The sequence below is a fragment of the Scophthalmus maximus genome, chromosome 1 (assembly GCF_022379125.1).
Source record: "Scophthalmus maximus strain ysfricsl-2021 chromosome 1, ASM2237912v1, whole genome shotgun sequence".
Classification (NCBI taxonomy): Eukaryota; Metazoa; Chordata; class Actinopteri; order Pleuronectiformes; family Scophthalmidae; genus Scophthalmus; species Scophthalmus maximus.
In genome coordinates this window covers 14,246,231-14,267,412 of record NC_061515.1, presented here as the reverse complement: position 1 = coordinate 14,267,412, position 21,182 = coordinate 14,246,231, and the positions used below count along the sequence as shown (strand labels likewise).

The 21,182-nt window shown below is 39.5% G+C and overlaps 2 protein-coding genes across 4 annotated transcripts; both read right to left on the bottom strand.

The window, feature by feature from the left end:
* Nucleotides 1-1,059: 1,059 nt before the first annotated feature.
* On the bottom strand, nt 1,060-16,592 carry cd4-1 (CD4-1 molecule). Of its 2 annotated transcripts, XM_035642165.2 has the most exons (12): nt 16,469-16,592; nt 7,749-7,857; nt 6,777-6,817; nt 4,639-4,709; nt 4,400-4,546; nt 4,127-4,279; nt 3,748-3,981; nt 3,277-3,660; nt 2,217-2,474; nt 1,968-2,068; nt 1,806-1,849; nt 1,060-1,596 (listed from the first exon to the last, which is right to left on the bottom strand). In XM_035642165.2, the coding sequence occupies exons 4-12, from the start codon at nt 4,694-4,696 to the stop codon at nt 1,566-1,568; spliced, it is 1,410 nt and encodes a 469-aa protein (XP_035498058.1). In that variant the 5' UTR covers nt 4,697-4,709; nt 6,777-6,817; nt 7,749-7,857; nt 16,469-16,592; the 3' UTR covers nt 1,060-1,565. The 2 variants fall into 2 exon arrangements, with proteins under 2 accessions (XP_035498058.1, XP_035498050.1); XM_035642157.2 differs by lacking the exon at nt 6,777-6,817.
* A 552-nt stretch (nt 16,593-17,144) lies between these two features.
* Nucleotides 17,145-21,126, bottom strand: cd4-2.2 (CD4-2 molecule, tandem duplicate 2). Of its 2 annotated transcripts, XM_035642576.2 has the most exons (9): nt 20,946-21,126; nt 19,952-19,993; nt 19,470-19,631; nt 19,242-19,379; nt 18,514-18,750; nt 18,350-18,418; nt 18,091-18,224; nt 17,915-17,982; nt 17,145-17,696 (listed from the first exon to the last, which is right to left on the bottom strand). In XM_035642576.2, the coding sequence occupies exons 2-9, from the start codon at nt 19,977-19,979 to the stop codon at nt 17,612-17,614; spliced, it is 921 nt and encodes a 306-aa protein (XP_035498469.2). In that variant the 5' UTR covers nt 19,980-19,993; nt 20,946-21,126; the 3' UTR covers nt 17,145-17,611. The 2 variants fall into 2 exon arrangements, with proteins under 2 accessions (XP_035498469.2, XP_035498479.2); XM_035642586.2 differs by lacking the exon at nt 19,952-19,993.
* Nucleotides 21,127-21,182: the final 56 nt, after the last annotated feature.

The window sequence follows — 21,182 nt, the reverse complement described above, 5'->3', positions numbered from 1 at the left end:
AAAGAAAAGGCAGACGATTGGAGGCTTTTACACTAACTACTCGATTTGGTGGGAAGGAGACTGGAAATGGGTGGTCAACACTTAAAAACCCATTAGTATGACATGATAAAACTGATCAATGTATGTATTCTCAGTCTGTAGAGTTGCAGGTAATGCAGCTGCTAGGAATGTTTTTCGTCATAAATCCATCACTTGTAAGGTGATAGACAGTATTTTTAATAAAATTACAATAAAGGCCTTTACTATGTTGAAAGCATCTCAAATTTAGCCAAAAGTGAGGATGAAAAAATACTAGAACATCTGACACAGGAAAGACCTTAAAGAATATAGGGTGTAAGTTGACCTTGTTGAGCAGATGCAGTGTAAAGTACTGTACAAGCATTTTGACCTGATGAAGGTGCTGAATATAAAAGGCAGGGTACTGGTATTAGAGCAATCCATCTAGTGCATGTTGAGACATTTCACACAAAACCTTGTGGTGGTGTGAGAGGAAAAGACACTAGGATTCATCCTCTGGGAACCATGAATAACTGCAAAATTTGGGAGCATTACATGACATAGCTGTTGAGATGTTGATGTTGTGATTCCCTGAGTCATGTGGCTAGCAGGGCCAATAAATGTGGCTTTTTGGAGTCGTGTCTAGACCACTCCGCTCGTAAATGACATTTATTATTATTATTATAATTATTAAAATTCAATAATTATATTCAATTATCAAATTGGAACATCTAGAAACAGCAGATTCCCTCTTTTGTTGCATGCTGCGACATCAGTCATTCCCCTTTCAAAATTGCACATTGATGCACGTGAGAGAGCGATAACTACTAAATATATTTTGAATTTATTGTGGAAAAGCTTCAGGTGAAGCGCAAATGCTCCAGACAGATGGACAAGTGCCTGTGAGAGTTAATAATCTAACTCTTTCTTTCTTCCCAATTTGAAGAATTTGGAAAAGCTTGAAATCCAATGCCAGATGACAACCTCTCCGGTGGGGCCGAGGGAGAGCCCATCTCAGAGCTGGTACGACTACACTGTCTTTAAATCCATCAAACAACATTATTCTGTCAAAGGTTTTATTTTTTTGTAATAAAGTATCATTATCTGACATGTACATATTTATAGCAGAAAGTAACCCAGCATTTCAATGCAGTATTATGGACCCATAAAAAAATACACCACACAGCAATAAGTCTAAAATACCTGAAGCCAACATTAGAATTTAAATCAAGTGTAATATGAACAGTTGTTTACATTAATAGTCACAAATAATAATATGATTAAATGGAATATAAAACATTTCAACAAAAAGTTGATGAAAATAATCCAAACTGGCTGATATATACAACTGTAAAATAAAAAAATACAATTTCTATGATAACAGCGTGTTATCTTACATCTCAACGATGACAGAACTTTGACTCAAACCTTCAGACCCTCATCTAAAACAGTGAACAGAGCTTCAGAGATAAGTAGATATGACAGAGAGAGAGAAAAAAAATCTATCTTATCTGTACAGAAATTCAATTGGTTGCCATGTCCTCTTGAAAATGTTTCTCTGGGAAATGTCATGTTCTGTAGAATCCTTTAGGCTTGGGGCTGAAACGGAAAGTCACAGGTTTCTGTTTGAGCTATTGAACGAGACCCACAGCTACAAACAGCGAAGTTGAGCTGTTTATTTCATTATTGCAGATTCATAAAACACCTTATGGCTAAACGTGTTTTTCAGATCTCAGTGCTGATGAGTGTGTGAGTGTAAATGTGTGTTTGGAGCCATTTCATCAGTCCAGGAAATGGTAAGTACGTACTTTTTGCATCGGCAGAGTTGGTGCCTGAGGTGTCGCATCTTCCGCTAATGTCGGCCACAAAGAGAGACAGACATAGAGAGAGACAGATTTTAAACTGTTAATGCCAAAACAACGGCTCATTGTGATCTAAATGAAAAAGATGTAGGACTGATTTAACAGTACATGTCTGCGTCGGCAGAGGATGAAACCGAGGATGATGAGGAGGATGGGGATGACTGCAGCACTGCATATGATCACCAGCATCCACACACTCAGCTTGGGTTCTGCAGACAGCGGAGAGGGACAGTCATCGGACAGTCTACAGTACAGAGAATACGTCGTGTAAAACCACGTTTCTGTCCTGAAAGACTGTGGCCACAAGGTCATGCTGATGTCATATTTCCTGCTCTCCTGTCCACTTCCTGTGCTCACCGATCTTCAAGGTGATGGCAGCCGACGTCAGCCGCGTTTTGCCCTGCCACAAAGCACACCGCCAATTTCCTCCATCGTCTGTGCTCACTCCGGGGATGGTGAGGTGGGCAGGGTGACGGTCAGACTGCAGTGACGGCAGGGACGATGGTTTAGGTGGGGACCATTGCAGTTGGAGGTCAGAGGGCAGTGGGCGACCGATGCTGCAAGTCAGGTTGAGCGACTGGCCAGAAACGAGGCCTGTTCCACGAGAGGAGACGACTGGAGACAGAACAGAAGAAGAGAAGAAAGAACAAAGAAATCAAAGAATGTTTATAAAGAAGTCCCTTTTTAATGCTGTTGTCTTGAATCTGACTAAGCCTTATAATAATAATAATAATACTAATTATTATAATAATGCTAGGGCACAGCGTGAGTTGTGTTAAATAAGCATTCCCTCTCAGCTCTGTATTTCATAATTCAATAATCTTTTAAATAAATGCCTAAGTTAAATTAGTTTTGTGGTCGGTGGTGGTAATTCTCGGAGAGACAAAGCTTAAGACAGGGCACATAAATTTGCTGTAGGACAACAAGGGAGGGCGTCCCAAAGCAGGTCGAGGCCTTACTTGTGCCTAATGCCGCCATCGGATCGGTGCACTTGTTTCTTTTAATTTGCCCTTGGTTAAATAATAGTTCAGATGAAAATGAGAAATGTAAGTTTTGCATCATAAAAGCGCAGAGCACATATTCAAATTAAAATTCTTTGTTTTATCACGCCCCTTTCTGGCAAAGGGACATCTTGTTACACACTATTAAAACAAGCGGAGTGTATTAGCCACTGAATTAGACTCGTGTCACACCAGGGACACTTTCAAATAAACTGCAGCGGAGAGATTAAACACTTGCATGGTGCAAGAGAACAGAAGAAGAGTCCCCAACTTGTTATGAATGATGATTAGGAAGATGCACAGAAAAAGTCAATGTGGACACTGCGATAACGAATGAACGACCTAACGAATTTTCACATGACAGATGAGAGTGCAACAGAGCCGGGTCTTGTATCGAGCAGTTTGTTCAGACTTACTTTGTAGCACCTCCACGTGCACAGTCCTGTTCATGGTCACGCCGTTTTTGAATTTCATAGTGCACACGTAGTCTCCTCTGTCTTCTTCTCTGCCTTGCTTTCTGGTCAAGGCGAGATTTCCTGTTTTGGGGTCTTGTGCAGGCCTCAGTTCTCTGTGTGCGTCTGGGATCCAGCTCAGTGGGTCTCCCAGAGAGAGGGAGAAGAGCCTCTGTGGGTCCCCGGCACTGAGACCTGATGATGGTTTAGGGAAGAATTGCCAGTGAACTTCCTGGATGCCCTTATCTTTGATTTGTTGCCAGGTGATGTGGGGAGAAATAGAACAGGGGACGGTGATGGGCGATGATTTCGATGTATACTGAGGATGTAAAGGAGCCGGAGAAAGGTCTAGAAGAGGAAGAAACGATGCTGTCGTCAGGATGAGGGTTCACTACTGTAAAACAAATTCTTACTTGTGCATCCACAGCAACTCACCAACAACTTTTACAGATATTTGGACCTGTTTTTTGTTTGCCACAGAGCAGGTCCACATGCCATCGTCTTGGCTCTTGACTCTCATCTTGACTGTTCCTTGGCTATTTTTCATTCTCTCTCCTCTGGGATCCAGCCAGTGAATCTCAGGCTTCTTGAGACCCTGAGGAGTCTCCGTGGTGCAGGCCAGAGTCAGAGATTCCCCGGGCAGCAGAGGAGAGGACGGGTTCATTCTCACTAGAACAGAAAATACGGCAGGGCAAAGGAAACATAATGGAAAACAATTCATGGTCTTTGGTTTTACATTTCAATCAACTGAAAATAATTTCCCCAAAATTTCAACCATTTAGTGAGTAACATGTCACTTTATTTTTATTCCTACCATCAAGCTTGATAAGGTTGGTGGTAGTGATGGTGGGAAGTACACTGTTCCGAGTCAATACAATACAAAAATATGTCCCAAAGTTTTCTGGTTGGATTTTTTTGATGGTCAGTGAGTTGGCAGACAAGGCCAACATATCATTCCAGGGTACATCTGCAAAGCAAGAAGCAGGTGATTGTTTTTGTCGAAAAATGCATTTGCAACGTAGAGACCATGGTTCATTGGTTGATAGAAAAAAATACGATATTGTATCTAGCTCAACGTGTTGTTTACCTTTAATAACTCCCCCTCCACCTAAGTGATTTCGCCAGGCAAGTTGAAGGCCATCCTCTTTACCAAACTTCCAGTACACATATGTATACACTGCTGGAGACTCTAGGGTAACAGTCTCTCCTACCCGACCGTATACCACCTCAGCACCTAGGAGAGTGAAAGGGGTGTCATGTGTTGATGTGCAAAAACCATGTCCTGCCCCAAGTTAAAATAAAGGAATCAATTGGTAATAATCGTACCTGTGGCTGAGCTGAGAAGAGTGAAGAAAATGATGACAGATTGAATTAAGTTCCCCATCGTAGTCACAAGTCTGAAAAACAGATATTTAAGAAAAAATTCATATGAATGATATATAGACTACTTAAGAACAGCGATAATAATAATAATAACCTTTCATAGATAGAATACAGATAAAGACGCTTTACATTTACACTACTTAACTTAAATTGTAATAAAACTAAAATCTGTTAAGACTAGGTCTTTTGTTTGTTTTTATCCATTTACATTTCAATGATGAATTTAGAAAAAAACTAATTTGAAAAGTGTAAGTTCAGTAAAGAAAATATTATAGAGACATCCTTATATATATATATAAATATAAACATATCACTTGGTATATATATCAAATATTGCTGCAGAGTTAAACCACTCGGCAGGAAGCAAAGAGGGGTCTGTGGTGGTCTCAGATTTAGAGAGATTTAAGGAGATAAAAGATGGGAGGTTCAGAGACTCGAGAGTAGGCGGCCTGTGGTGGGCTTTGGATGAAAAGACACAGACAACTGTTAGAGAGAAGAGACATAGAGCGCACACTGGGTTGTGGTGGGCTTTGATTTAGTTAAGGTGCAGATTCTTATCCCAATCGTCGTCGTCGTTAAACCCCCCCCCCCCTCCTGCCGCTCACACCTCCTCTCTTCCTCCCTTGTTCCACGAAAGGCGGATCTCTCCACGCTTGAAGAGACAAAAAAAAAAAGACCACAGCACCAGCAGCACACCTAGACTGTGGTTTAAGATAGATGTTTCTCTTTCTCTCTCCCTGTATCACTCCCTTATCTCTCTGCAGTCCCCCCACACATTGTGTTTTTTTCTCTAAGGTGTATATACACTATGTCATGTTTGTACACACAGAAAATCTTTTCAAAGATTTTTCATGCTGCTTGATAGTGATTTTACCCTTTAGAAGAAAAATTATAGATCATGTTTATGTTTTTCAATTAATCCTCATGTTTTAATTATTTCCCCCTACAACCAAACACAATCATGAAAATTTGATTTAAAAAAATTAGTAAAAAATTAAAATTGACCAAGCCAAACTATAAATATTGTTTCATTTCAGTTAAAGATAAACTAAGGTCTTATCAGGTCTTCTGAGTTTGAGTCGCGATGTGTGAGCGCAAGCATGGGACTCGACTCCATATCTTATGTCACAGCTAAATAAAATTCACATCTTCAATTTGTGTTTACACATTACACTGTATAAAATAGCCCCAAAAAATATCAAACGTTAAAAAATAGGAAAAAAGTAATAGTTTTGTTTCTGTTGAGAATATTTTTCTGGATTGCAACTATATTATGTAACGATGTGTACCTTATTCATACTTTTCCAAGACAATATTTTTGTGGTATAAAAATAAAGTTGGGGCATACTGGTGACCATATGGTGCCGACCGTGAATGCTTTGTCCCTGGTTCGTGTCCGTCCGTGGGTACCTTTGTTGCGTGTCATTCCCCATCTCTCTGTCTCTCTGTCCCTAAATGTCCTGTCATCTCCTTCCTATCAGCTGTCCAATAAAAGAAAAATTGTCCCAAAAATTTCTTCAAAACAAGTTGGCAGCAAATCTCTCTCATTGCGCAATAATAAACATTGCAATGTAAAAATTTGTCAGAGCCATCAATGTAAATAAATAAATATGTCATATTTGTAACAATAAATATTTTTTATTGTACTTATACCAGCAATAATCATAACACATAAAATTATGCTTGTGGCTTCAAAATGTTATAATCAAATGTCCAGGACTTAAAATATCAGACAGTTAAACTACCTGTTTGATATGTGGAGAAGAGAAATATATAAAAAAAAACTATTTATGGTTCCCTACATAAATCAGGTCAGTGAGCTATTAAGTTGTTAATTATTAATCTTTAAAATCTTTGGAGATACACTGCGGAGAGAAAAGTCTCAGAGCAAATGGTTTATGGATGTTCGAAATGAAGGACTGTAAACACATGACTATAATACATTTCTACCAGTCAGATGGGATCGATAGAAAATAGGTAATATTGCATTATTCATCATATTTTGACATCAGAGTTTGTAAAAGGACGAGACTTGAGACTGAAGACGAGGAAGAAACTGATGATGTTCAAAGTCATCGCACCTGTGGAGCAATAACCCAGAAATCGCGTCGGACGATCACGTCTGTAGTCAGGAGGGAGATGAAGGGGGAGGGGAGGGGAGGGACGACCCCAGTGGAGATGTGATGGAGGGGAGCAAATGCAAAGAAAAAGAAAAGTACAAGATAGGAACTGGTTGGATGTCATTTGAGTGAAATGTTACTGGTTTTCACCTACACAAACTAAAGTCCTGCCTTCAGAGGATCCTCGGACAGAATTGAACCTAAATCAATTACAAAAAAGTTTGTCGTATGCAGTTTGAACTGGAATAAAAATTGTTGGTCTAACTATACTCTTATTAGGAAAACCATAGAAATGTGTGAACGTACAAATGTTCAAATTGATATATTGTATTTTAAAAGGTCTATTTAAAAAAAGGTTTCCTGCTTTATTATAAGACTATTATTATAAATTCGGTTAAATTGTAAATTTCTGTTTATAGCAGTCGTCCACTTAGTACTGGTCAGCTGCCCAGTGCTGGACTACCAAAGAGTTTCGACAAAGCATAAAGAAAGATAGAAGTCTCTTCTTTCTTTCTTTATGCATTTGTTGTATCTTGCCTGTCACAGGCAAGATACAACAAATGCAACCATTAAAAAAAAATGTAATAACAGATTTATAAAAAAAAAAAATTTCAATTAATTTTACTGTTGGTACATTTATCTTTAATTCATTATTTCATTCAGTTTTATTGAAAAAGGATTGATTTGTGCTGTGATTCATAAATATTGTCTTCAATTAGAGAAAAATAAATAAAAAACTCATTATGACATTCCAGCCCTGCTGTTTATGATTATGTTGTTTATGTTTATGATTCAAAATAAGTATCAGATAGGAGAAAAATAAAAAATAGGGAAAAAATGAAACTGATATTTGGTGTGTGCGCCAATAAATATTTTTCATACTGTGAAGTATATGAATATTTAGCTACGTTTAAAAATAAATAGTATACTTACGATTGTCTGTTAAGACGTCCCTCGGTGTTCAGTGATCCGGAGGAACTGTTGAATATTTATCAGAGGAACCTTTTTAAGAGCCGGTGCACCTCCCTCGCCACGGATTGGTCTAGAAAAAACACACAGAGTTCTTGATCAAACCCAAAGTCAGAATAATGAAGTTTGATTGGTTGTTACAGAGGAAGAGGGCGAGATCATCTCACTGAACCTTCACTAGTTTATCTCTTTATCGCTTAATGAGTTGTTTTGGACAAAATGTGTACGTCATTATACAATACACATTATGATATCAGATGAAATATGAACAAAACCCATTAGTTAGGCAGTGTAATGATGCCATAATCAAGCACATTAAAACGCATCATTTAGCCTCTGATTCTGCTTTATCTAAAAGATACACAAACAAACAACTCAACTTAATTGGCTAAAATTGTTATTTGAATTGCCGTCTTATAACACAAATCCAAAAAAATTTGAGAAGAGTCTCACTGGACTCATTATCTATTTCTAGCACGATGTAAATAACTCAGTCAGTCCTAATTCATTATAATCGCTCAGTTGATTCTCCCCTGGTCATATTATTGTACTGATTCAGACACATAATTAGAGTATCAGAATAGAGAAAGCCATGAACTTGCAGGAAAAATATTCATAAAACAGCTGTTTAAGGCAAATTAAAAATGTAACACTTCCTAAAAAGGAAACACGAAGATTGAGTTCTTAATGCGGTAAACGGGTAAACGAAATAGATTTTGGGCGAGATTGTCTTGCCGGGGCAGCTGTAGAGAGAAATGGGATCATGTGACTTTAATATATCTATGGCAAAATAAATATATCAGGAGATTTAAACCCTCGACGCATTTCATCTTCTCTCCATATGATTACCTTCTCCATGACCAGTCCCTGTGTGCGTCGCTACAAAAGGAACCTACTATCACTCTCGGCTTTGTTTCTTTCAGGAAAAATTATAATTTTTCTTCAATATGTTGACATGTATTCTATAGAATGCAGGTACGTGAATCTGTGTATTTTGTAGTCTTCAACAGATAAAAAGAAAATTGATGTTATATAAAGTGGTCTGACAAAAAAAACAAATTCATTATCCAAAAGAAAAAAATCTTTCATCTCAAACCAGTTATCAAACTCTTCTCTTCCGTGTGTATAAATTCTAAAACAACCTAAATGATATTCGTACAGATACAAATATCAGAAATTATCTCTTGAAGTTACCTAATTTACATTTTCATCATGGTTTAATAACCAAATATAAACAGCAGCTGGTTTGTGACATTGCTCCATTAAAGCTCCATTACAGTATGTTACACTGGTACGAGGTAAAACCTTGGCATCAAACGTTATTCGCTTATTTTTGACACATTTCCCTGTGAACTCTTTTTTGAATCTTTGGTGTCAGAAAAAAATTTGACTAGAATTCAAAATAAAGATCTGTGGGTTTGATCAAATTGTGATGGGCACGAGTTTGTTCATGTCAAACCAGACAGTCGTCTCGCCTGGAAGACATTTCACTATATGATATTTAACCTGAACTAATTCTTGTTTCTGATAAATGAGCACATGTTGATAAAACTCAAACTGGTCAGATTTAAATCGAGCAAATGATCCCGGTGCTATTTTCACAAACTCGTAAATGTAAAAAGTTTTGTTTCACCAGCCGACGTGTATCACAAAAAGTACTGAACCGATTTGTGCCAAATTTGGTTGAGGGAGGGAGCATGGTGAGGATCCAGTTGAAGGGAGTGATCCAGAACATTCTTTTATTCATATTATCAGACTACTCACTTTCATTTTTCTATTATAAGATCAAAGACAGTCATTAAGGATTGTTTGGCCTCGGCCAATTAGACGTGTGCACTCTTCTGAATAAAATACTAACTAAATAAAATTTCTTTCAATGGACCCTGCTCCATTTATCAAAAATCCAGGTTTTTATGCTTTTTTTTAGTAAATTCATTTAGATTTTCAGCACTGCACAGTCCAGTTGAGTGTATGGATTAAAGTCTTGTGTTTCATTCCTCGTCTCATCAAGTGTTTTGATGCAATGAAGAAAAAAATCACTTGTCATTCACCCCGTATACAGATCCGATTACACTCCACATTACCTAATAATTCTTTTTATTACTCCTTGGGTGCATGTACACCTGCGCGGGAGCCGAACATCTGCTTGTGTTTATCTCTGCTCCGAAATTTGCCGTCGAGTCTCGTCTGCACTCAAAACGACAGCAATAGAACATCTGTGGATCCCTGCGTCTGCTCGCACGGTTGTCAGGGTTGTGTTGAACAGCTTGCAATCGCCCTTATTGAAGACACACACACCACTGCTATAACTACACAACTGTGCTGATGCGGTATTATTTGGGGCGTCAAACAGTGAGGGAAGACGTCCTCTAACAAACCTTGACACGCTTTATGGTGTTGAGCTTCTAGAAAAGGTAAAGAGACGGCAAATGAAACTTGACTGACAGCCACTGTCGGCGTTTGTTCAATTTTTGTTTGTTTCTTCTCAGTAAAAACTGGCGAGCCGCTTGAAAATCCACTCATCCATGTTCAAAACGATGAAGACAAGACATTGTGTTGAAGTGCAGTTAGTCAGAAGTAGAGCGGACAAAGCATTCAAAATGCAGATGATTAGAAGGGGTTAAAGGAGGATTTTGCTCTCGTGCCATGTTGAAACACTGATGTTCAGGCATCGTCACAAAAGAAAACTTCTCCAATCCCGTGAGGGGGCTGATCTGGCCCAGGACAGCTTTCCCCCCATGCAAACTGAGCTAACGGCAGCTACGGGGATCAGTAAAAGGCCCAGAACGCTACGAACGCACTACCGACGTGGTTTAGAGACATGAACCACAACAAGGACAAAACAAACATGTCGCACACGTCTCATGTGCCTCTCTGAGGTTTCTCTGCCTGCCTCTGTACTGCCTTCATGAAGGGCTCACACCTGCTTCCCTTCCCTCTGGGCTCGAAATGAATGTTGTTTGCTCGTCTCCACAGAACCTTCAAGTTATGGCTGCCACACAAAACAACACTTGCTTCCAGTGGGTCTTGTGTCGTGAATAGGTCTTCTCCTTAAAGAGCATCTGGATGTGGACCGTCACATTTCAGCTCGGTTGGCTTCTCGCTGTGATTTTGGTGGAAAACACCTGAAAGTGAGGACTCCCTCATTAGTCACGCGGCCGACGAGGGCGAGTGTATCACATCTTGTCATCACTGAAAAAGGCAGAATGTGTGGGCCACAAGCAAGAACGAAGGGTGATTCACTTTTTTCACAAGTGTCTCTTGTCTCCTCATCCTCCGTCCTCTCCCACAGAGGGTTTCCCTCGGAGGGCCATCTCTATTTTTCTGATACTCTGCGTTTCATAAGCATTTCAAGTTCGGGTACAGTTGTGAGATTTGAAGCGAGGCAGGAAGGTCGAAAACACCAGAAGACGCCGGAGGCCCTGAGAAGATGGGAAGACACCGTCTTTGCACTGCATGTTTTTTCTAGTTTCTGTGACGGTTCAGCTGTTTCAGAAATAAACAAAATGTCAGTGGAAAAGAGGTTGAAAATCGGAAACCGAGTGACATTCTGCTCAATGACTGAAAGAACATGTTGTCATGCGGGGGACTTCATTCAAGCTTCTTTGAAACCGTCAGAGTTGTGAAACAGTAGACGTAGACAGAAACGTTTGCGTTCTCCCACCCACCACTTCACCTCCATGGCCCGTACACATCAATGGTTTAAAAGTTATTTCATTGTTTACCGTCACTGTATTTCTTTTAGGCTGCCGCATGATCACATGATCAGAACGGAAAAAAAGATAGATGATTCATATTTCGTTACAGTGAATGTAGATCGTGTCGGAGTCGTGTTTGTGCGTTATTGTGGAGACGTGGACACCTGAAGCGCGTGAAGTTGGGTTGCGTCATGGCTCCGAGAGTGTAGCAGGAAGACTGTGACTGTGAGGCTGTGATGAGGTTTAAACTAATGAGTTTAATGCTGAAAAACTGCCGTACACTTCCACAGAGCCCCATACCCCAAAAAGCATTTACTATTTGTGGATATGAAGAACACTACTTCTTCTTTTTGTCAAAAAATAGTCTAGTCACCGAAATATTGATGAAAAACTGTTGAGAGTTGTAGACAATCGCTCAAAAAAAGCTTTTCTGCAATCCTGACTAACATTTTCAGCATCTATTATTGTTATTTATACCATTGCACATCACTCACTTCTACTGCAGTACATTACATGGTCGGTGAAAGTGTTTTCTGCAAAACCTTTTATAAACTATTATTGCTGTACTTATTTTATACTTCATTTTAACATTGAATGCATTTGGACTTAAACATTTGTGTTTACGTCTTCACTTTGAGAGACACAACAATGCGTTTAGAAAATAACTCTACGCTCTGGAAAGTGTTCAAATCTTTTTTGCTTCTTAAAATCTAGTAGATACAATTTTCACAGATTTGCCATTAGATCAGATTAAAGGATAAGTTCACATCTTCATGTATGTCTTTAAATAACAGTTAGGTGCCCACACGTACACTGAAACTGCTGCAAATGTTCTTCTTGTCCATATTTGCGGCGAAGAGATCGTTACATGTAAATATTCATCCAGAAGTTAGACTGCGGCTTATATGTGGCTTCGGCAATTGGAGTTTTTCAAATCATTTGTCTAAACTTCCATTCAGTTAAGACAATAGACTGTACATACAAAGGTTAACACTCTTTTTAGTGGAAATAAATTGACCCTTCCTGTTATTGCTGCAACCCAGCCAGAAAACACTGACCAAGGTGGAATTAGAAGAAGTAACCACTTGATTTGACCAATTTAAACTGCTGAAACCTTGTGTTTGCTTCAAATTAAGATATTTCCCCAAAGAATAGAGATTAGAAATGTATATGAGAATTGGTATTTGTTCACAGACAGTATGGACTGAGGAGCAATACAGTTTTTCATGGTACATATTTGCACAAGTAATTAATGCATGCTTTAAAAAAAATGTAATCTATGCTTTGAATTGTACTGGACAGAAAACTGTCACATGCAAAAGAAAACCAGGCTTCAGCAGATTGGCGTACGGACGGGCACAGCTACAGTGAGTTCAATATCATTGTTTGATGTTGAGTGTCTGAATTGACAGACTCTGCTCACCAGAAACCTGCACTGAACTCAAGTGAAACCTGAGTGGAAGTGAAGCTCCACATGAGGGGGAGATGTACAGAATGGGAAATCACCCTGTAGATCATTTTTAATTTGAAGGATTGTGGAGAAACAGCTGGTTAAAACCTATAAAATGTGTAACGATGGTTCAGCTTGCATCTGTACTCGGAGCACAGGTGACGGTTCTGTTTGAAGCTCCGTTGGCTGCGTCCTGTTGCTCTGACAAGTCACACGTCAACGTGCCGATTGTTGCTCCTCTTTTTGCAGCCAACAGACGCTGCAGGCAAAGTAACGTGACACAAATCGGTACCAGGTGTCTCCAAGCTTTTGTTTTAACCAATTTTAGTGTTTGCAATTTGCTTCCTGATGTTTTGCACAGATTAAAAATGGAAATACAAGAAGGAGGCAAATGCACCGGCTCCGAAAATTTCAGTTTCACTTTGAACCACTGCGTTTGTGTCAAACAATGAGGACGAATTCTGAGTAATAGCTATGAAAGGGAATCCTATTTTCTCGTATGGAAACACCCCGGGGCAACATAGACTCTACATTTTCATATCAGAGTTAGGGCCAACAGTGGAGGAAAAGAATCAACACATGGAGCTTCTCAGTGTGAGAAAAAGTGACACTAAACTCCAAGAAGGACAAATAAATAAATGTAATGACTTTTATTCTTGAACTATGAGGCACAATAGCAGTAAAACAGCAGCACTGCATTGTGGCTCAGTTTTCCTTCACACCCATTAAAACTTTCAGTTTTAATGGGTGTTATTGAATGAACCGTGTAGGAATCATGACTTGTATTTGTACATATTTGTACATTTGTATTTTTTATGTACATAAATGTTCCTAAACATACACAAAAGACAAACAAGGAGTTTTTGAAGGCCAAGCACGGGGCCAAGCATATTTACCAGCCAGATCCCTCGTCTAAACCTAATCCCACTGATCGACTGAACAAAAGCAAATAAAATAAAATCCAGTAAGACAATAAGATCAGCAGAGCATCACCAAGAAGAAGTGCCTGCTAATATCTGTGCGTTACAGACTTCAGCCGTACACTACAAATATATGGATATGATGCATTTAAAAAAAAAGAAGAAGTAATTGTAGTAATCGTTCCAAACTAAATCAGAGCATCAATATTTGAACATCATGCTCTACTTTTATGGAGCTAACGCAACAAAAATAATGTGTCGCTGTATCACTACATTCGGAACACACTGTACGCATTTTGATAAACTGACATGAATTTAAAAGTACACACAGAGCAAAGTAAAAGTAATAAAAGCTCAATATTACTTAAAAATTGTTCGTGGAAGGCGTTTTCCTCTCAACTGATCAGTGTTCAGACCAGATCTGGTTGTGAATACATGAGATCAAACACTGGAGAACCTGTGCAGAAAGTGTCAGGTGCATTTGCTTTTTCACTATATTATACGTGATGGTGTCGTCTTATGTTACATCGGTACTGTAACGTGGACAGTACTTCTGCAACCATGTTAGATCATTCTTTTGTTGCGCGATGAACATTCCCCATATTCATGGTGCCCAAGTAAGATGCTGCACAAAATCGGGCGAATCACTGGAAACCCAACGCAACACACTTTTAGCTCATCCCAAGCTGGAAAATATCTTTAGAACTGAATCATTACTCATTTGTATATAACTTATATAAATAGTTGGATTTGATAACTTAATCCTTCATGTGTTTGATTCCAGACCAAACCAGAAAGACATGACAGCGTTTGATGAATATATTTTTGGGCTTTTTCAGTTTTACATCTGGGAATTAACAAAGATTATTAACGCCACTGAAGGAAAAGCACTGGTGTATATCATAATAAGCACAGATGGTTGAATTGCATTAAACTGGTATTATGCATGGCGGCTCACTATCATGACTTACTGGGACACGCGAATGAAACGGAGCCTTCTTTAGTAACGTCTGTGCTCTGCTTACAGTGGCAAGTTAAAAATGTCTGCTGTGTAACAAAAAGCCTTTCAGCTAATTTCAGTAATTCCCAGAGGTAAAGGAAAGTTGGTTTGCCCGACCAAAAAAAGAAAACACACCCAAGTCACAGAGTAAACAAGACTTGTGACAGAGTAGACCTGGATCTAAATTAGTTTTTAAGCTTCAGGAAGACTGGAGTTATACTTTATGTTAAAAATGAATGACAAAAGCTGCATTAATCTCCTACTGCTCAGAGTTCGACGTCTGAGCGTCAAGTCAAATTTTGTGTTATGTTACGTTTATATGCCGAATAACGTCCGTGGACTGCAACAAACACATCTGCACATGTACGTTATGGTTCAGTATATACAACAGTTCTTCAGCTGCGATGCACATTAAAAACTATTTGTTCAGTCGACCCACTGCGGTTACACTCAGTGGATAATGTGCGATGACACGAACCTGTAATTGTCCTAATCTAGACCTCATTAATTTTCACAGAAACTGTTTGCGTCCCAGAAATATGTTAACAAAACAAGTCATCGTGATTGTTTTCTTTAAGGCTGCGTCAAATCAGAAAACATCACAATCACGAGCCATTACATGAATATGTGTAAAATGATATGATCTCTTGAGCTCCTCAATACAAATAATGCAATAAATGTGAATTTGGATTGATTGTAATGAATAACACATCTTAAATACGGTGTAATATTTCCAAATAGAAAAACTTGTCAGCAACCATTATTTTCCAGGGCTTCTGTACCAGAGTCAATTATTATTACTATAATTATTGTTATTATTCTTGAATTACTGCTTATTAAGTGGCAACAATGATTTTCTCGTGTGACAGTCTCAAAGGCCCCATAGCTGTAGCCCTTAGCAACTGCTGACATTGGCGGTTAACAGGTGCAACATGAAGAACATAAACATTAACATCTTCCACCGTTTAATGCTTTATACATTTTTAGAGATTTGTTCCACAGGAACATGTGTGTGGGCTACTTGCGTAAGAGCAGAAGCATTTCATCAATGTTAACTATTGTGAAACCTGCAAAATGTTGCCGTGATTATTGCATAAGTTTAAGTTCAAACTTTCTGAGTTGGATATTTGAAATCCCTCTGAGGGTTTATCATCCGGAGCAGCAAAAACACAAAGAGAAGTTAAGTCTGAAATGGATGACGGTCAGATCCACACACACAACGAGACTTGATATATCTGGTGAATGAATTATTTAAGGCCGGTGATGAAACAATGAGAAAATCGTACAATATTACTGAATTTGATTCAACTCATGGGTAATTTACAGGTGAAAATATCACAAGACACTCCAGCAATAACCCAGGAAACATCTTCACTCGTCGTTTCTTGTAATTATTTGGCATCAATTGTGTCAGGGTTTTTTAAACTAAAATACAACCAACGCAGATGAGACCAGAAGAAGACTGTGTTTGGCGCTTGTAGTGTGTAGACAGACATCTATCTTTGCTTTTCCCGACTCATGTCCTCTCTGTGCAAGAAAACCCCTCAAATCAGCTTCGACAAAGAAGAACACAGAGTAAATATGAACAGATACAAGGTGTGTTCAGGAGTACTCACATGTGATGTGCTCAGCGCAGCGATGAGTTGAGCTCTGACATTTGGTTTATGATGTATGCACTGCAGGTGTCTCTCTCTCTCTCTCTCTCTCTGTCACACACCACACACACGCACACACACACACACACACAGGAAGTCAGACAGCAGTATGATCCCATTATCTCAGTCGCGTACTATATAGGTGACATACTGTAGATTAGGATTAGGATGACCATGTAGACAATTTTGTTAAAGACGCATATTGTACTTTATGTCAGCCCACATACACCATTCAATATTCACTCATGAATGTGTGTGTGTGCGTTTGTTTGTGTGTGTGTGTGTGTGTGTGTGTGTGTGTGTGTATGCCCTTGGTGGTCTGATGTTACTATGAAACAGATGTTTATTGTGTATTTCACTGTATGTAGCACGGCACCAGTACGAACACCTGCGCGGCACTGCACCAGTTGTGGGGTTTTCACATTTTAAGGTACCAGTGCAGGTACAGTCAAAAGCACATTATGGAGCTAAAGACAATAATATAATGTGTAATGTTATGTCATGAAAAAAAAAAATCTAAACCCATGATTCATAGAGAATGTTGCGCAAGTCAGGTTTTCCCTTTCGTGATTTCTTCACTGATAGAAGTTTCCTCGTTCTATCGTACGACGACGGAGAGGATTTACAAACTTTGCAGTTGGTTTTTCATGGTTTATTGATTAATTGGAAAAGATGCAGTATTTCAGTACAACACTCCAGTTCATTTACCACCCACAGGAAAAGACAAACTGTACAAAAACATACATGAAATACACAGAAACATGAGAAAGACCTGTAAACCAGATGGATGTTATTCAAGATGCAGAAGCAAGTTGACAATGCTGCATGTACAGATATATAAATGGTGCTGTGCTGCAGAAATATAAAAAAATAACTTCAGACTGTTGCTGTTCTCTGTTGCAGGGGAGGGGCCCGATCACATTCAGTTCACTGGTTACATTTGTTGAAAAAGTGCCAACAACATTACTTTTGATTTGATTTTCACCAAGTCCATTTTACATTCATGCCTTTGCCATTCACACTGGGGTTCCCCCCTCCCCACTTGTCACTATCTTTCTTTTCTTTCCCCTCTGTCTTTCTCCTTTCTTCCATCCGTCTTTCATGTCACTCCATTAGCAGTGGTTGCAGAGGGGGGGCTGACGGCTTCGCTTTCTGGCGTCCTCGCCGTGGTGATGCCGCAGCTGTCGGGCTGTGATAAAGAGATGGAGAGAGGAGAAGTTTTCACACTAATTACGAGACAATAATGAAGTGCTCGGTGAGCGGCACAGTGAAAACGAAGGTCAAGCCGTCATTAAAATAAAGTGAATAGAGTCCGTTGGAAAAGTATCTGTAAAGTGAAGAGGGGTTTTAAAAAGGAGGTGAATTGTTTTTATTTTTTCTAGACAGAAGCAAGTGAGGAGAATGTACCAGTTGCACTGGCAGTACTTCTTGGGCGTCAGTGATTGTCGGCCATTCTTCAGCTTCTGTAATTTTCTCTATAGTGGGAAAAAAAAATCACATTATAAGGTTTTGTATGCTCCATGATTTCGGTCAACAGAGCAGCACAAGAAGATTCTTCCCCGGGGATTATTTTCTTCACTCACCTTTCTCCTTCGGCTCCTCTTGCACAGAACAATGACAAGGACCACCAGGAGAAGCACAACCAGGCAGCCACCTCCTACAGCAACCCACAGCCACCAGCCGAGCCGACCGACACCGGAGTGAGGTTTGAGATCGCCTGGTGGAGCAAAGACACAGGAGCATGGTGGAGAGCACGGAAAATCCATCAATGGCGCATCCAGGGAGGAAACTCTTTCAGCAGGTCTAAGGTCAAAGGTCACAAAAAATACAAGCAGTACGCACAGCTGGGGTAGGTTGTCTGTTGGTCGACGATTCGGGGAGGGGGTGATGTGATGACCTTGCGGGCAGGGTCTGAAAGCAAAAACACAGCACATCTTGTTTTTCCTATTGGGCAGGTTTTGAGGAAGAAGCAGACACAAGGTCTTGGGTAGAAGCTCGGGTCATACCTCTAACTTTGATGTCTAGATTCTCACTGTAGGTCTGCCCGTCGTAGGAAAACGCACACACCCAGGTCCCTGCATCTGAGGGGGCTACACGCTGAAGATGAACGGTCTCGGACACTGCGTGCGGACGTCCGTCTGGTCCCGTCCATTGCACTGTCGAGCCTGGGTTCAGACCCTTGACCTCACAGTGGAGCGTAACATTGCTGCCTGGCGGGAGCTCTTCAGGGGGGCTGGCCGAGACTGAAACAGAGGGTGACAACGGACGCTTTTAATGACTGGAAGATCTGAACTTTAGGGATGTTCCATCTTAACTCCGTCAATTTTAGATTTGAGATCAGTAAAGTCATAATAAATATAAGTTCTTCTTGGCTAATAGTTGTAAAACATAGTGCTTTTTTAGGGTTTAAAGGAATAGCTTCACATTCTTAACAGGAAGCTAAAAATGCATAATGGGAGAGGGGAGTTTACCAGGTAGGCCTTTAATATTTTATATTAAAGCCCTACATTTTTTTTGTGTGCATTTGCTGATGTCATTCGTTTTTTTTCAATCTGCCATTGATCTAATCAAATTGGGAATAAAAACAACGCATTAAATACCACCAAGGACAAGAAGACAAGTATTTACTGATATTGCTCTTTTATCTTTACCATAACTCTCCCAATGAGGTTCATCCTGTGCAATGCCAATTGTTTTCTTTGCTAACACGGTATTCTTCCAGTCCGGTGCTGACCTGAGACCACGAGAAGTGTGTGATATTTAGGAATCTCATCTGCGACGCAGGTGAACCTTCCAGCGTCTTCTCTCTTCACCCCGGAGATCTCCAGATTGGTCTGCCTCACCCTTGACCTTTCCCTAATGGCAGCTGGGCCTAACGCAGAGAATACACGTCAGTGGGAATTCAAAATGGAAAAACAAAACTTGATTACTTGTGCCATTACTGTGTGTGTTTTATGACTACCATTGTGATTCATGCCACTCTTCCCGCTAACTTTATAAATCATTTCTTTTCCATGATTCCATTCCAGGCTGCTCTCGAAGGTGTCGATCCCACAGCCCAAAGTGACACGCCGCCCGGCGCTTGTGCGGATCACGTTGCCTGCAGCGGAGAGTGCACCCAGCACTGAAGAGAGAGGAGCACATTCATGAAGCTCCCTCCATTTAGTATCATACGTTCACAGGAGGAAACCACCAACTCTTGTGTATTAAACCAAGGAACATTTGCTGATTCTGCAACGTCTTTTCTTATCACCTCCCGTTGGGGACTCGAATGTGAAAGTGATTACATGAATATGAAGCCGATCAGGCTGAATTTAGGGCATTTGTAGGCACTTGGGATGAGTCAAACACAGCCAGGTGGATTTGAAAGTAAATATAAAGGACATGTTTGGATCTACAGGTGGCGAGAAACTCATCAACTCTTTTCAAAAAGGTAAAACTCACCAAACCCCAACCACACGAATTCCTTCATTCTGAACGTTGGATCTAAAAATAATAGACACAAATTATCATTTCTGTTGAGACTAAAAAGACGGACATTTTTAACACAGTAGCTTGTGGTATGAACGTGTTTCATAAAGATACCACATACAGCATCTGTTTTTGCGATGAGCACTTGACTAACAAACATGTGATTCCTAACCACCGAGCTACTTCCTTCCTCTCTTCTATCTCGTGTATTCGAAAATTTTAAACTTAAATCACTCGTATAAAATTAAACAATCTGGCATATGTTTTGGCTCCTCTGTGTTAAATGTACATGATAAATATTAAGCGTGTTAAGGTGCTTCGCTGTAGATTTGTTCCAAAATGATTTCATCATGCACCACAATTTAAAAATAAGCACTTTTTAAAACAGAAAGGGAAATTTAATCAAAGAAATGTTCATAAGAAATCAGATTTGTTATTCATTAAGGTATTCTTTCTCTTTTAGTATACCTTGATACGTTTCATGAGTTCAAAAGTTTGAAAAATTCATTTCAGCAAGATTAAATATTTTAAATCATTTGGCATTTTCTCCTTTCAAAGAAACAAATTGTTCCTTTTTATTTGGGTTATTGTGGTTAGACTCAATAATTATAATCTGGACAGAAAGTTTCAATTAATTATTCCCGTGTAACGTTAGCAGTATATTTCATGTCAATGGCTGTAAACCTGACAGAGATTTACACACTAAAAGTCTGGACACGAGGTTATGCATATTTTTCTTCTTTCTTTTCTAACTTTTACAGTTCAAAATCAATTTTGTTGTAATTAACAGATGTATATGAATACCGACATAAATGTCTTATAGGTGAAATTGCTGCATTTGTCCTTCAGTTAGGGTTTCACTTTAGTACGGAACAAATTAAAGATGGTTTCTCAACAGGCGCACGGAATCCTGTAATTATATTCAACAATATAAAACAGTATGTTGGAATGAAGCATTTAATCTTACCTTGATATTGAGGCAGTACTGTGTTTTCCGTGCTGTTAATGCAGGCCAAAATTTCTTCTCATCCTCTCTGCACTTCACCGAAAATGGAAAGGAACAAGGATACAAAAAGTGTAGAAGGCGGAAGATGTCTGAAGAACAACCTGCTCTTTGGAAAGATGTGGGCCAATGCAAACCCCAGCTCTCTGCACGTTCTTGAAAACTAGGTCTAGGATGTTTTTTCAATGGAGTTTTCATGTA